Below are 16,118 nucleotides of genomic sequence, written 5' to 3'. Positions count from 1 at the left end.
TCTTTCTGTCTTTGGTAATTGTACCTACCTTTGTCTGTTCCTGTTATATTATCCATACATTTACTCTCTCCTGGCCTCTACTCATCTCTCCTCTCCTCTCCTATCTTCTCCTCTTTTTTGTCCTCCTTTCTGTCCTCCTTTCTGTGTTCCTCTGGTTGCTGTTAGTGGCCTGCAGATTTTGAGGCAGTCTTGTATTAATCTTAGGCCCCCTTTCCCACTCCCCTTTCCTCCCTCCTCATTTCCCCTACCTCCCCTCCTCCATTCTCTCTCTCCTCTCTAGTCGCGGTGCTGTCAGAATATATTGCTCTACTTTGATGACACCTCTCAGTGGCCGGCTGTGTACAAGAAGCCGGACAAGGTGAGAAACCACTACTCTGTGTCACGCTTGGCGTGTGTGTGTGTCTTTCTGTGTGTATATATATATGTATGTGTGTTTCCATCTGCTCTGTTTTACCTGACCATGCTCCTTCTGTGATCTGGGCGACATTGTGTGTACAGGCATTTCTGTTTCTTGATATGGAGTTAGTTCCATAGAAATAGAATGAATAGAACGGGCTTGGACGCACTAACCCTGGCAATTTGACTGGTAAACTCATGGGTACACTCACAATCACTGCCTGGTATTATGATGCAATAATTTCCATGGTATTTTGAAATTTTCTATCAACTGATAGATGCAGTAAAGAGGTCAATCGAACTTCACCAAAACAATGGAATTGCCATGGAAACGCGTGGAGGAAAGGGTCGTGGGTGAAAGTTCCTGAGTCTCCTCATTGTCCCCCAGCAAAATTTGCCTACATTTAGGCTATTGTTTATATGTGTAAATCTGAGTGTAATGCTTGTATGGATGTCAACTCCAATGCATGTTTATGTCATTGTTACCAACCAACTGCATTACAGTTAAAAATGACTGACTACCACCACCGATTTCTGTATGCTAACTATGCCAACCAGCTTATACGAACAGGAGTTAGCATTTAGAAGTCTTCTAAACCTAAAAAGGAACAACTTCTACATGTTAAACAGACAAATATTTTTCTTCCCTCGAACACACCCACAAATTGGGGGAAACAAACATTCGTTCCCATTGACCTCCATTGTAAAAGAGCCCACTTAGTGGTATATTTTTGTTTGTTATACAGAAATAACAAAACATTCCAAGAAGCTGCTGTGTTGTTCACTGCACATGTAACCAGGTCAAAAATCCCAACCTACGGTTCACGATGCTCACACGTAGAGAAATAGAGCCTTCGAAAACAGTCCTGTGGCTTCAGGCTATTCGGCCCTAATGTATGGATTTCACGTGACTGGGCAGCGGTGCACCCATTGGTGGACCTGGGAGTGCATAGACCCACCCACTTGGAAACCAGACCCACTCACTGGGGAGCCAGGCCCAGCCAATCAGAATTAGTTTTTCCCCACAAAAGGGCTTTATTACAGACAGAAATACCCTTCAGTTTCATCAGCAGTCTGGGTGGCTGGTCTCAGACATTCCCACAGGTGAAGAAGTTGGATGTGGAGGTCCTGGGCTGGCGTGGTTACACGTGCTCTGCGGTTGTGAGGCCGGTTGGACGTACTGCCAAATTCTCTAAAACGACATTGGAGGCGGCTTATGGTAGACAAGTTAACATTAAATTCTCTGACAACAGCTCTGGTGGACATTCCTGCACTCAGCCTGCCAATTGCACACTCCCTCAAAACTTGAGACATCTCTGGCATTGTGTTGCGGCCTTTTATTGTCCCCAGCACAAGGTGCAGCTGTGTAATTATCATGCTGTTTAGTCAGCTTCTTGATATGCCACATATGTCAGTTGGATCTATTGTCTTGGCAAAGGTGAAAGGCTCCCTCACAGGGATGTAAACAAATCTGTGCACAAAATTTGAGAAATACGATTTTTGTATCTTTGGGATCTTATATTTCAGCTCGTGAAACATGGGGCCAACACTTTAAATGTTGCGTTTATATTTTAGTTCAATATACACTACCGTTCAAAAGTTTGGGATCACTTAGAAATGTCATTTTTTCCATTAAAATAACAAGGTAGGATATGCATATTATTAGTAGATTTGGATAGAAAACACTCTGAAGTTTCTAAAACTGTTTGAATGATGTCTGTGAGTATAACAGAACTCATATGGCAGGCGAAAACCTGAGAAAAATCCAAACAGGAAGTGGGAAATCTGAGGCTTGTAGTTTTTCAAGTGATGCCCTATCCAATATACAGTGTCTGTGGGGTCCTATTGCACATCCTAAGTCTTCCACTAGATGTCAACAGTCTTTATAATGTTGTTTCAGGCTTCTACAGTGAATGGGGAGAGAATAAGAGCTGATGGAACTAGGTATCTGAAAAAAGTAACGCACGCTACCTTGGGAGCGAGCTGAGTTTATCTTCATTCCTAAAGAGAAAGGAATTGTCCGGTTGGAATTTTATTGAAGATTTATGATAAAAACATCCTAAAGATTGATTCTATACATCGTTTGATATGTTTCTACAAACTGTAGTATAACTTTTTAGATTTTTCGTCTGGACTTAGTAAGCGCATGCCTTGCATTTGGAATAGTGAACCTAATGTGCGAACAAAATGGAGGTATTTGGACATAAAGATGAACTTTATCGAGCAAAATGAACATTTACTGTGGAACTGGGATTCCTGGGAGTGCATTCTGATGAAGATCAAAAGGTAAGTGTATATTTATAATGCTATTTCTGACTTCTGTTGACTCCACAATATGGCGGATATCTGTATGGCTTGTTTTGGTTTCTGAGCGCTGTACTCAGATTATTGCAAAGTTTGCTTTCGCCGTGAAGCTTTTTTGAAATCTGACACAGCAGTTGCATTAAGGAGAAGTGTATCTTTAATTCTGTGCATAACACTTGTATATTTTATCAAAGTTTTTGATAAGTATTTCTGTAAATTGATGTGGCTCTCTGCAAAGTCACCGGCGGTTTTGGAGGCAAAACATTACTGAACATAACGCGCCAACGTAAACTGAGATTTTTGGATATAAATATGAACTTTATCAAACAAAACATACATGTACTGTGTAACATGAAGTCCTATGAGTGCCATCTGATGAAGATCATCAAAGGTTAGTGATTCATTTTAGTTGTATTTCTGGTTTTTGTGATGCCTCTCCTTGCTTGGAAAATGGCTGTGTGGTTTTTCTTGTCTTGGTGCTGTCCTAACATAATCTAATGCTATGCTTTCGCCGTAAAGCCTTTTTGAAATCAGACACTGTGGTTGGATTAATGAGAATCTTATCTTTAAAATGGTGTATAATACTTGTATGTTTGAGGAATTTTAATGATGAGATTTTCGCTGTTTTGAATTTGGCACCCTGCACTTTCACTGGCTGTTGTCAAATCGATCCCGCAAAAGGGATTTGATCCGTAAGAAGTTTTAAATTGATCAGAAATACAGTGTAGACATTGTCAATGTTGTAAATGTATTTATTTATTTATTTTATTTTTATTTCACCTTTATTTAACCAGGTAGGCAAGTTGAGAACAAGTTCTCATTTACAATTGCGACCTGGCCAAGATAAAGCAAAGCAGTTCGACAACATACAAAAACACAGAGTTACACATGGAGTAAAACAACATACAATCAATGATGCAGTAGAAGAAAAAAAAATGACTATTGTAAATGACTATTGTAGCTGGAAACGGCAGATTTTTAATGGAATATCTACATAGGCGTACAGAGGCCCATTATCAGTAACCATCCCTCCTGTGTTCCAATGGCACGTTGTGTTAGCTAATCCAAGTTTATCTTTTTAAAAGGCTAATTGATCATTAGAAAACCCTTTTGCAATTATGTTAGCACAGCTGAAAACTGTTGTTCTGATTAAAGAAGCAAGAAAACTGGCCTTCTTTAGTCTAGTTGAGTATCTGGAGCATCAGCATTTGTGGGTTCGATTACAGGCTCAAAATGGCCAGAAACAAATAATTTTCTGCTGAAACTCATCAGTCTATTCTTGTTCTGAGAATTGAAGGCTATACCATGCGAGAAATTGCCAAGAAACTGAAGATCTCGTACAGCGCTCTGTACTACTCCCTTCAAAGAACAGCATAAACTGGCTCTAACCAGAATAGAAAGAGGAGTGGGAGGCCCCGGTGCACAATTGAGCAAGAGGACAAGTACATTAGAGTGTCTAGTTTGAGAAACAGACACCTCACATGTCCTCAACTGACAGCTTCATTAAATAGTACCCGCAAAACACCAGTCTCAACATCAACAGTGAAGAGGTGACTCCGGAATGCTGGCCTTCTAGGCAGATTTGCAAAGAAAAAGCCATATCTCAGATTGGCCAATAAAAATAAAAGATTAAGATGGCCAAAAGAACACAGACACTGGACAGAGGAAGATTGGAAAAAAGTGTTATGGACAGATGAATCTAAGTTTGAGGTGTTCGGATCACAAAGAAGAACTTTCGTGAGACGCAGAAAAAATTAAAAGATGCTGGAGGAGTCCTTGACGCCATCTGTCAAGCATGGTGGAGGCAATGTGATGGTCTGGGGGTGCTTTGGTGGTGGTAAAGTGGGAGATTTGTACAGGGTAAAAGCGATCTTGAAGAAGGAAGGCTATCATTCCATGTTGCAACGCCATGCCATATCCTGTGGACGGCGCTTAATTGGAGCCAATTTCCTCCTTCAACAGGACAATGACCCAATGACCCAATGCACAGATCCAAACTATGCAATAACTATTTAGGAAAGAAGCAGTCAGCTGGTATTCTGTCTATAATGGAGTGGCCAGCACAGTCACCAGATCTCAACCCTATTGAGCTGTTGTGGGAGCAGCTTGACCGTATGGTACGTAAGAAGTGCCCATCAAGCCAATCCAACTTGTGGCAGGGGCTTCAGGAAGCATGGGGTGAAATCGTTTCAGATTAACTCAACAAATTGACAGCTAGAATGCCAAAGGTCTGCAAGGCTGTAATTTCTGCAAATGGAGGATTCTTTGTCAAAAGCAAAGCTTGAAGGACACAATTATTATTTCAATTAAAAATCCTTATTTATTACCTTGTCAATGTCTTCACTATATTTGCTATTCATTTTGCAACTCATTTCATGTATGTTTTCATGGAAAACAAGAACATTTCTAAGTGACCCCAAACTTTTGAACGGTAGTGTATATATCAAATTTAGCTAAAACATTGCTCTTTCCTTTAAATGGCCTTTACTGTTAGTGATGGATCCTTGGCTGCAACGAGATCTTACAATTCCTCTCTTGATGGCTTCATCATTCACTGACGTATGTTGGCAACTGAGGTAAAGTAGTGACTGGCTAGAACTGGAGCAAGGAGTGAGAGTGAGCCTAATCCTCCCCCCCAAAAAATCTGTTTATAACTATTCCTGTACTGCCCGTTCTTGTGGACTGTCACTCCTGTTGCATTCTGTCCCAAACTTGACTCTTGAACATCACTTTGATTCCTGCCGGAATCCCGTGGGACCCGCAAGACCCACGGGAGTCCTTTTCTTCTTGCGACGTTCTATCTAATACCAACTGGGATTATGGGTGCACTCAAAATGGCTGCCAGTCCACTGATTATGCCATCATTGACCTGAATGGCGATTCCCTTTCTATTCATTCTATTTCTATGGTTAGTTCGGCCAGTACCTGTTAGTAGTTAGTTCGTCCAGTACCTGTGCATAATGTGATGTGTGTATGACACAGTTTCTTTATTATTCTTGACCGTATTTCTTGACCGCAGGACTGCTACCAGAAGGAGGCGGTGTTGAGACCAGAGAATAACCAGGTTATCAACCTGACCACACGCTACACCTGGTCTGGCTGTGTGGTAAGAACATGGACAACCTCCTCTACAGCTCTCTGTCTTATATAGTGCCTTCAGAAAGTATTCATACCCATTTACTTATTCCACATTTTGTTGTGTTACAGCCTGAATTCAAAATTAAATTGATTAAATATAAAAAATACATACATACCACATAATGACAAAGTGAAAACATGTTTTTAGAAATGTTTTGTACATTTTTTTTAAATGAAATATCACACCCCTTTGCTATGACACTCCAAACTGAGTTCAGGTGCATTCCGTTTCCTTTGATCATACTTGAGATGTTGCTACAACTTGATTGGAGTCCACCTGTGGCCAATAAAATAGTTTGGACATGATTTAGAAATGCATCTTTCTGTATAAGATCCCACAGTTGATAGTGCATGTCAGAGCAGAAACTATACCATGAATTCCAGGGAACTGACCGTAGAGCTCCGAGAGAGAATTGTGATGAGGCATATATCTGGGGAAGGGTATAAAACAATTTCTAGTGTTGAAAGGTTCCAAGAGCACAGTGGTCTCCAATCATTGGGAAATGGGGAAAAATATGAAATCTACCCAGACTCTGCTTAAAGCTGGCTGTCCAACCAAACTGAGCAACTGGGCACCTCAGGGAGGTGACCAAAAACCCATTGACCACTCTGACAGAACTACAGAGTTCCTTGGCTGAGATGGGAGAACCTGCCAGAAGGACAACAGTCTCTACAGCAGGGGTATTCAACTCTTACCCTACGAGGTCCGGGGCCTGCTGGTTTTCTGTTCTACCTGATAATTAATTTTACCCACTTGGTGTCCCAGGTCTAAATCAGTCCCTGATTAAAGGGCAATAAGGAAAAAATGCATTGGAACTGGCTTTGAGGTCCAGAGTTGAGTTTGAAGGTTCTACAGCACTTCACTAATCTGGGTTTATGGGAGAGTGGCCAGATGGAAGCCACTCCTGAGAAAAAGGCACATGACAGCACACCTCTAGTTTACAATAAGGCACATGAAAGACTGAGATCATAAGGCAAAAGATTCTATGAGACAAAAAGTCTGAGACAAAAATGTAACTATTTGGCCTGAATGGAAAGTGCTATGTCTGGAGAAAACCAGGCACAGCTCATCACCCGTCTAACATCTACTGTGAAGCATGGTGGTGTCAGACTCATGCCATGGGGATGTTTTTCAGCGGCAGGGACTGGGAGACTGGTAAGGATAGAGGGAACAATGAATGCAAGCAAATACAAGCAAATCCTTGATGAGAATCTGCTTCAGAGTGCAAACGACCTTCAAATGGGGCAAAGATTTATGTTCCAACAGGACAATGACCCCAAACATACAGCCAAAGTAACTCTAGAATGGCTTCAGAACAAGAATGTGAAAGTCCTTGAGTGGCCCAGCCCAGACTTGAATCCCATTGAAAATCTTTGGAAAGACTTGAAGATTGCTGTTCACCGCTGCTCCCCCATCTAACCAAACAGAGCTTTAGAAAATCTGCAAGGAAGAATCGGAGAAAACCCCCAAATCCATATGGGCAAAGCTGACTCAAAGCGGTAATCGCAGCGAAAGGTGCTTCTACAAAGTATTGACTCGGGTGTGAAAACGTATGTATATGTGAGATTTCTGTATTTAATTTTCAATAAATTTGCAAAAATGTCTAAACATGTTTTCACTTTGTCCATATGGGGTATTGTGTGAAGATGGGTGAGAAAAAAAAGTTTTTTCACACATTTTTAATTCAGGCTGTAACACAACAAAATGTGGAAAAAGTCAAGTGGTATTAACACTTTCTGAAGGCACTGTACATGTGGGCTTGTCTTGTGTGTTTGCCTATGGGACTGTGGTTGTTTTTAGTTATTCAGTTATAACTAAAAGAGCTAGCTATTTTGAGGTGTGAGGAGTATGTGTATGTGAGACAGAGGTGTCTGGGTGTAACTCCCTCATTGGAAATGTGTTAGGATGTGTTGATTCAATGTGTTTTTGAGTGTGTGAGCGTCTTCTCTATTAATATATTAACTCTCTCTCTCTTCTGTCTCTGTTTCTGCTGTCTCTGTCTCTAAGGTGGAAGGAGAGGGAGATGAGGAGGTGCTGAGTTGTGTGGGAGGTCGTAGTTTCCGCTCGGTGAGGGAGAGATGGTGGTACATCGCTCTCAGCAAGTGTGGGGTGAGCACTGACCTTTCACTTCTCACTGATGGCTAGCGCACACCGACATTGATAATCTGATGACACACACCGCCCGCACACGTATACACACAACTCCCCCACACACACACACACACATAACAAATACACTCACAGATTGACATACACTGAGTGTACAAAACATTAAGAACACCTGCTCTTTCCATGACAGACTGACCAGGTGAATCCAGGTGAAAGCTATGATCCCTAATTAATGTCACTCGTTAAATCCACTTCAATCAGTGTAGATGAAGCAGATGAGACGGGTTAAAGGATTTCTAAGCCTTGAGACAATTGAGACATGGATTGTGTGCCATTCAGAAGGCAAAAATTGATTGTGCAGGGTTTTTCACGCTCAACAGTTTCCCGTGTGTATCAAGAACGGTTCACCACCCTAAAGACATCCAGCCAACTTGACACAACTGTGGGAATCAGTTGGAGTCAACATGGGCCAGCATCCCTGTGGAACGCTTTCGACACCTTGTAGAGTCCATGCCCCAATGAATTGAGGGGGGGGGATTGGGTGCAACTCTATATTAAGAAGGTGTTCCTAATGTTTGGTATACTCAGTGTTGATCTGGTCTGTATGCGTGCTTGCATGCTTTTGTGTGTGCATATGGATGCACAAGTGTGTGTCGCAAGTGTCTGCATCTGTATGTGTGTGTGTGGTGGCAGGGCCAGTGTATCCACACACTGACTGGCAGTGTTGGGGTGTTAGTAGAGAGTGAGTGTTTGTGAAGAGGGACAGACAGGATTGAAGCGGATGTTTCCTGGAGAGTGTGTTGTGTTGTCACGGCAGCAAGTGGAGGGCTGTTGACGGACATGATGCTTAATGGTGTAGGACTGAAGCTAAAGCTCTGTCTCCGGCCCACATGGCCCCAGGGACTCTCCCCGTCTCACCCCGCCTTACCTCGCCTGCACACTGCCAATATAATACACGCCTTCCACCCGCTCTCATTTCTTACTCTCTCTGGAGCGTCTGTCACTCTCTCTGTCTTTCTCTTCACCTCTTTCTCTAATTCTTACTCTTTCTTGTTCACCCACTCTTTGAATCTCTTCTTTACTCTGGCCTTCTTTCTCTGTGTCACTTCATCTCCTCTCACTCCTCTATGTCTCTCTCCCTCCAACCCTGTCTCTTCTCACAGCTCTCTGTCTCTCTCCTTCTCTCCCAGTCCTGCCTGTCTCCTCTCACTGTTCTGTCTCTCTAGTTCTCTCTCACTCTCTCCCAGTCCTGCCTGGCTAGTATTGATTTTGTGACAGTGCATGGTTCATGCTCCTCATTCTTCTGATGGAGGTACTGAGATCGAGTCTTGGCTGGCAGATGAAATCAAAGGTTTTTTTCTCTCACTTACAGCACAACAACACAAACTCCAGAGGCTTTGAACTCCTCTCTGTGAAATGAGCTCTTTGTGCGCTCACTATCACTTCATCTAACTCCCCGCTCTCCTCCTCTGTCTCTCTCTCTCCCTCTCTTCCTCTGTCTCTCTCTCTCCCTCTCTTCCTCTGTCTCTCTCTCTCCCTCTCTTCCCCTGTCTCTCTCTCTCCCTCTCTTCCTCTGTCTCTCTCTCGCCCTCTCTTCCTCTGTCTCTCTCGCTCCCTCTCTTCCTCTGTCTCTCTCTCTCCCCCTCTTCCTCTGTCTCTCTCTCTTCCTCTGTCTCTCTCTCTCCCCCTCTCTGTCTCTGTCTCTCAGGGGGAAGGTTTGCAGCTGGAGTATGAGATGAAGCTGACCAATGGCCAGTCTTTCTGGACACAGCATTTCTCTGCAGACGAGTTTGGTGAGAACGACAAGGATTACAGAATGAACGTTAATGGCTCGTCCAACACTATTTAACACGGCCAATAAAGCATTTTAAAATGAACAAATTATTATAAGGAAGGAATGGATGAATGAATTAATGATGATGGATTAACATGAGCGGAATGGATAAAAAGGAAAAAGGACAGTTTAGAAAATGACAATATTAAGCTACTCTCATATTCTGATGTTCTAATGACCTCTCTTTCTGTCGCTCTCTCTGTTCCTCTCCCTCCCTCCCCCTCTCTCATCACCATGTCACACCCTCTATCTGCCTCTCTCTCTCTTTCACTTTCGCTCTCCATTTCTCTCTCTCTCTCTCTCTCTCTTGCTTTCACACTCCATTTCTCTACCTCTCTCTACCTCTCTCTACCTCTCCCTAACCCCATGCCTCTATTCTCAGGGATCCTGGAAACTGACATCACGTTCCTGGTTATCTTCTCCCTGGTCTTCATCCTCTCGTGTTATTTTGCCTGTAAGTGCCTGAGGAACAAGATCAGATCTCGTCTTCCTCACACCAGAAAAGCACTTAGCAGCCAATCCTAACCTGAGATCTCTGCTCTTAACTCCCATCTTCACACAAATGTCTCATTGGCATTAATGCATAAATGCGCCAAACGTCCGAATTACACTAGCCTTAAGGGCTAGTCCTTTCTGGGAGGAGAGAAGGGGTGTGAAAAGCGCCTGCCTTTCTGGAATGAAGACAAAGAGTAGAGGAATAGAGCTTGTCATTATGGAGTCATGGGGGCATGTCTTTCTGGAATGAGGGAAGAGTGGCCCCCTCTCTGGTGGAGGAGTGGAGGAACTTGTCATTAGGGCTGAACATGTAGAAGCCAGCCGGGGAAAGTAAAGTGGGGCAGATAAAGGGAAGGCAGATGTGACAGTGTTAAAATATGGAGAGTATCTCCTCAGATAATACAGCCCATGTGTCTACAAACACACAGACTCCTGCTGCACATACTAATGCCTAATACACCACTCCCCTCTCTCTCATTCTCTATCCTTCTCTTTACATTACCATCTCTGTTTTTGTGTCTCTGTCACTGCATCTTTCCCCTCTAACCCACCGCTCTCTTTTCCTTTTCATGTCTCTCTCGCTCCTCTTCATATCTCTCTCCTCTTCATCTGTCTCTCTCGCTCCTCTTCATATCTCTCTCCTCTTCATCTGTCTCTCCTCTTCATCTGTCTCTCTCTCTCTCTCTCTTCATATCTCTCCTCTTCATCTGTCTCTCCTTTCTCCTCTTCATATCTCTCTCCTCTTCATATCTCTGTCCTCTTCATATATCTCTTTATTTGTCTCTCGCTCTCTATCTTTCTCTATCTCTCCTAGATAATCTGAAGGGAAGGCAGCTTCTCCATACGACATATAAGATGTTTATGACTGCGGCTGGTGTAGAAGGTGAGTGTGGACCACAACTCCACACACACACACACACACACACACACACACACACACACACACACACACACACACACACACACACACACACACACACACACACACACACACACACACACACACACACACACACACACACACACACACACACACACACACACACACACACACACACACACACACACACACACACACCCCCACAGGCGGCCGATTGCAGCAGCATCACAATCTGACTCACACACTGCAGTTGTTGGCATCTCAGACATGGTAATGACTCCTACTGATTATCATAGATATTAACCACTGCTTCAGCACCATACAGATAGCTCCCTGTCTCTGTGTAGGGTAGGACTGCTGCTGCTATATGCAGCTCTGCAGTGCAGAACAGTGAAATATCCCTCTCTCTTTCTCTCCCTCTCCTCCCTCCTCCTCCCCTCAGTTGTCAGCCTTCTGTTCCACTGTATCTACTGGGGCCTGTATGCCAGAGATGGAGTGGGCAACGGCAGTCTCAAGATAATGGGTGAGCATGATCGTCACAAACACCCTGATAAAGGATGTAATGCAGAAACACCCTGATAAAGGATGTAATGCAGAAACACCCTGATAAAGGATGTAATCCAGAAACACCCTGATAAAGGATGTAATCCAGAAACACCCTGATAAAGGATGTAATGCAGAAACACCCTGATAAAGGATGTAATCCAGAAACACCCTGATAAAGGATGTAATGCAGAAACACCCTGATAAAGGATGTAATGCAGAAACACCTTGATAAAGGATGTAATGCAGAAACACCCTGATAAAGGATGTAATCCAGAAACACCCTGATAAAGGATGTAATGCAGAAACACCCTGATAAAGGATGTAATCCAGAAACACCCTGATAAAGGATGTAATGCAGAAACACCCTGATAAAGGATGTAATGCAGAAACACCCTGATAAAGGATGTAATGCAGAAACTTTCCCACACAACCCATGCAGTGCAAGAGAGTGCATACGAGAGGATGAGTGTGTCCTTATTTGAGTGTGTGTTGCAAGTGTGTGTGTGAGCGTGTACTGGAGTGAGTGAGTGACCTGATTTCAAGTTCTGGTATGATGTTACATATTCAGATACTATAACCTACTTACAGTAACCTTTCTTTCACTCTCTATGGGGTTCTCATTTTCTTCCCTCCTTCTCGCCATCTCTCCCTCTCTCTCTCTCCAGGGAAATTACTGTTCTCTGTCAGTTTCCTGGTGTTCCTGCTGATGCTGATCCTGCTGGGGAAAGGCTTCACTGTCACCAGGTAGGGAGTGTGTGTGTGTTTTTGTGTATGTCTCTTACACTGTGTCTGGTTTCAGGCCGTCTCACCTATGGTCTCACGGTCAGAGCTACAGTAGCTGTCCCAGCCTTAATAACACCCTCTACCCTAGAGGACATGTCAGTCTAACTGCTTGTCTGGCTGACAGGTTCACTGCTTCATTACAGTGTGTCTCAGGATTAAATCCTCCAGCCACTCTCTCTGTCTTACTCCTTCTAACTCATACCAGTAGCCCAGTCTCTCTCTGTCTTACTCCTTCTAACTCGTACCAGTAGCCCAGTCTCTCTCTGTCTTACTCCTTCTAACTCGTACCAGTAGCCAAGTCTCTCTCTGTCTTACTCCTTCTAACTTGTACCAGTAGCCCAGTCTCTCTCTGTCTTACTCCTTCTAACTTGTACCAGTAGCCCAGTCTCTCTCTGTCTTACTCCTTCTAACTCGTACCAGTAGCCCAGTCTCTCTCTGTCTTACTCCTTCTAACTCATACCAGTAGCCCAGTCTCTCTCTGTCTTACTCCTTCTAACTCGTACCAGTAGCCCAGTCTCTCTCTGTCTTACTCCTTCTAACTCGTACCAGTAGCCAAGTCTCTCTCTGTCTTACTCCTTCTAACTTGTACCAGTAGCCCAGTCTCTCTCTGTCTTACTCCTTCTAACTTGTACCAGTAGCCCAGTCTCTCTCTGTCTTACTCCTTCTAACTCGTACCAGTAGCCCAGTCTCTCTCTGTCTTACTCCTTCTAACTCGTACCAGTAGCCCAGTCTCTCTCTGTCTTACTCCTTCTAACTTGTGCCAGTAGCCCAGTCTCTCTCTGTCTTACTCCTTCTAACTTGTACCAGTAGCCCAGTCTCTCTCTGTCTTACTCCTTCTAACTCGTACCAGTAGCCCAGTCTCTCTCTGTCTTACTCCTTCTAACTCGTACCAGTAGCCCAGTCTCTCTCTGTCTTACTCCTTCTAACTTGTGCCAGTAGCCCAGTCTCTCTCTGTCTTACTCCTTCTAACTTGTACCAGTAGCCCAGTCTCTCTCTGTCTTACTCCTTCTAATGCGTACCAGTAGCCCAGTCTCTCTCTGTCTTACTCCTTCTAACGCGTACCAGTAGCCAAGTCTCTCTCTGTCTTACTCCTTCTAACGCGTACCAGTAGCCCAGTCTCTCTCTGTCTTACTCCTTCTAACTCGTACCAGTAGCCCAGTCTCTCTCTGTCTTACTCCTTCTAACTCATACCAGTAGCCCAGTCTCTCTCTGTCTTACTCCTTCTAACTCGTACCAGTAGCCCAGTCTCTCTCTGTCTTACTCCTTCTAACTCGTACCAGTAGCCAAGTCTCTCTCTGTCTTACTCCTTCTAACTTGTACCAGTAGCCCAGTCTCTCTCTGTCTTACTCCTTCTAACTTGTACCAGTAGCCCAGTCTCTCTCTGTCTTACTCCTTCTAACTCGTACCAGTAGCCCAGTCTCTCTCTGTCTTACTCCTTCTAACTCGTACCAGTAGCCCAGTCTCTCTCTGTCTTACTCCTTCTAACTTGTGCCAGTAGCCCAGTCTCTCTCTGTCTTACTCCTTCTAACTTGTACCAGTAGCCCAGTCTCTCTCTGTCTTACTCCTTCTAACTCGTACCAGTAGCCCAGTCTCTCTCTGTCTTACTCCTTCTAACTCGTACCAGTAGCCCAGTCTCTCTCTGTCTTACTCCTTCTAACTTGTGCCAGTAGCCCAGTCTCTCTCTGTCTTACTCCTTCTAACTTGTACCAGTAGCCCAGTCTCTCTCTGTCTTACTCCTTCTAATGCGTACCAGTAGCCCAGTCTCTCTCTGTCTTACTCCTTCTAACGCGTACCAGTAGCCAAGTCTCTCTCTGTCTTACTCCTTCTAACGCGTACCAGTAGCCCAGTCTCTCTCTGTCTTACTCCTTCTAACGCGTACCAGTAGCCAAGTCTCTCTCTGTCTTACTCCTTCTAACTCGTACCAGTAGCCCAGTCTCTCTCTGTCTTACTCCTTCTAACTCGTACCAGTAGCCAAGTCTCTCTCTGTCTTACTCCTTCTAACTCGTACCAGTAGCCCAGTCTCTCTCTGTCTTACTCCTTCTAACTTGTGCCAGTAGCCCAGTCTCTCTCTGTCTTACTCCTTCTAACTTGTACCAGTAGCCCAGTCTCTCTCTGTCTTACTCCTTCTAACTCGTACCAGTAGCCCAGTCTCTCTCTGTCTTACTCCTTCTAACTCGTACCAGTAGCCCAGTCTCTCTCTGTCTTACTCCTTCTAACTTGTACCAGTAGCCCAGTCTCTCTCTGTCTTACTCCTTCTAACTTGTGCCAGTAGCCAAGTCTCTCTCTGTCTTACTCCTTCTAACTCGTACCAGTAGCCCAGTCTCTCTCTGTCTTACTCCTTCTAACGCGTACCAGTAGCCAAGTCTCTCTCTGTCTTACTCCTTCTAACTCGTACCAGTAGCCCAGTCTCTCTCTGTCTTTCTCACTTGCTCTCACTCTACTTTCCCTGTTTTTCTTTCTCTTCCTGCTCTGCTCCTCTCTCATTGCCCTCTGTCTTTCTCCCTTTCTCTCTCACTATCTCATACAGTATAGTAGCTATGATTTTATTAGAGCACACTTTGTCATTATTGCTACATCTCTGAAATGTGGTGATGAATAGCCATTTAGATAAGCTGTCTGTCTATACTGCACCATAAAGAGGGAATATGTGGCCAACCGCATGTGTGAGTGAGTGTGAATTTGTGTGTGTGAGTGTTTGTGCGTGTGAGTGTTTGTGCGTGTGTGTGTGTGTGTGTGTGTGTGTGTGTGTGTGTGTGTGTGTGTGTGTGTGTGTGTGTGTGTGTGTGTGTGTGTGTGTGTGTGTGTGTGTGTGTGTGTGTGTGCGCATACGTGGGTGAGGAAATCCATCTCTGTTTGCAGGAGGAGAGTGTGTGTGTGTGTGTGTATGTATTCATCTGTCTGTGTGAAAGCTAACCCCCCTGTGTGTATCCGTCTCTGTTCAGGGCGAGGATCAGCCACAGTGGATCTGTCAAGCTGTCCATCTACATGACAGTCTACACCGTCACCTATATCATCCTCTTCATATACGAGGCAGAGGTACTGCAGTCTACGCTACAGAACTGCTGCTGCACACTCCTACTGTCCATGCTATACGTGAAGGACCAGTGTATGACGGTCTAAGTTTCCACCGGGGATTCCTGTGTCCCACAACACTGTGTTAGCCTACTGAGTTGAAGCCTAGGTATTAGCTCTAGGAGCTAGTCTTCAGGCCTCGGGCACGGTTACTCATCAGCCGAGCATGGATCACAGAATCACCTCCATTACAAGTGTAAAATGTGCTCTACTATAATTTAGGATGGGTCCCTCTTGAAAATTAGGTTCAGATATCATGGGACCTCCTGGTAAGATAAAGGTGAAATTAAAGGGGCCTACTCCTGATGTACTGTAGTATACAGGGATAGGAGTTTCTTACCCAGCCTGTCAGTGCCTAGCACTGGGCCTGTACATACATAATGCAGGGGACGACCGAGGGTAACCCTGTTTGACCAATGATATCCAGTCTCTGGCCTGTGAAAGTCAATACATAGCCCGCAAGCAGAGGCACTGTCAATGACCCAGTTGTAGAGAAGTGTCAATGACGCACAAACACACAAACAAACATACATACATGTGTACACATACGCACACACTTG

At 44.2% G+C, this 16,118-nt stretch overlaps 1 protein-coding gene and 1 long non-coding RNA gene across 3 annotated transcripts in view; one reads left to right on the top strand and one right to left on the bottom strand.

Moving 5' to 3' along the window:
• Nucleotides 1-16,118, top strand: part of LOC106605699 (transmembrane protein 145) — a 38,938-nt gene that overhangs the window by 17,694 nt on the left and 5,126 nt on the right. For both annotated transcript variants that reach the window (XM_045718691.1, XM_014201595.2), the window contains exons 3-11: nucleotides 281-358; nucleotides 5,720-5,806; nucleotides 7,847-7,948; nucleotides 9,657-9,741; nucleotides 10,165-10,236; nucleotides 11,092-11,160; nucleotides 11,600-11,680; nucleotides 12,369-12,447; nucleotides 15,429-15,522. In XM_045718691.1, the coding sequence (XP_045574647.1) occupies nucleotides 281-358; nucleotides 5,720-5,806; nucleotides 7,847-7,948; nucleotides 9,657-9,741; nucleotides 10,165-10,236; nucleotides 11,092-11,160; nucleotides 11,600-11,680; nucleotides 12,369-12,447; nucleotides 15,429-15,522 (747 nt within the window). The remainder of the gene's footprint in view (nucleotides 1-280; nucleotides 359-5,719; nucleotides 5,807-7,846; nucleotides 7,949-9,656; nucleotides 9,742-10,164; nucleotides 10,237-11,091; nucleotides 11,161-11,599; nucleotides 11,681-12,368; nucleotides 12,448-15,428; nucleotides 15,523-16,118) is intronic.
• LOC123743151 (uncharacterized) lies at nucleotides 100-695 on the bottom strand. The gene is made up of 3 exons (XR_006769956.1): nucleotides 455-695; nucleotides 249-335; nucleotides 100-169 (listed from the first exon to the last, which is right to left on the bottom strand). It is a non-coding gene; the product is annotated as an uncharacterized lncRNA (long non-coding RNA).

The sequence above is a fragment of the Salmo salar genome, chromosome ssa05, assembly GCF_905237065.1.
Source record: "Salmo salar chromosome ssa05, Ssal_v3.1, whole genome shotgun sequence".
NCBI classification, from domain to species: Eukaryota; Metazoa; Chordata; class Actinopteri; order Salmoniformes; family Salmonidae; genus Salmo; species Salmo salar.
The sequence above is the reverse complement of the archived record's forward strand: the minus strand, read 5'-3'. Positions and strand labels throughout refer to the sequence as shown.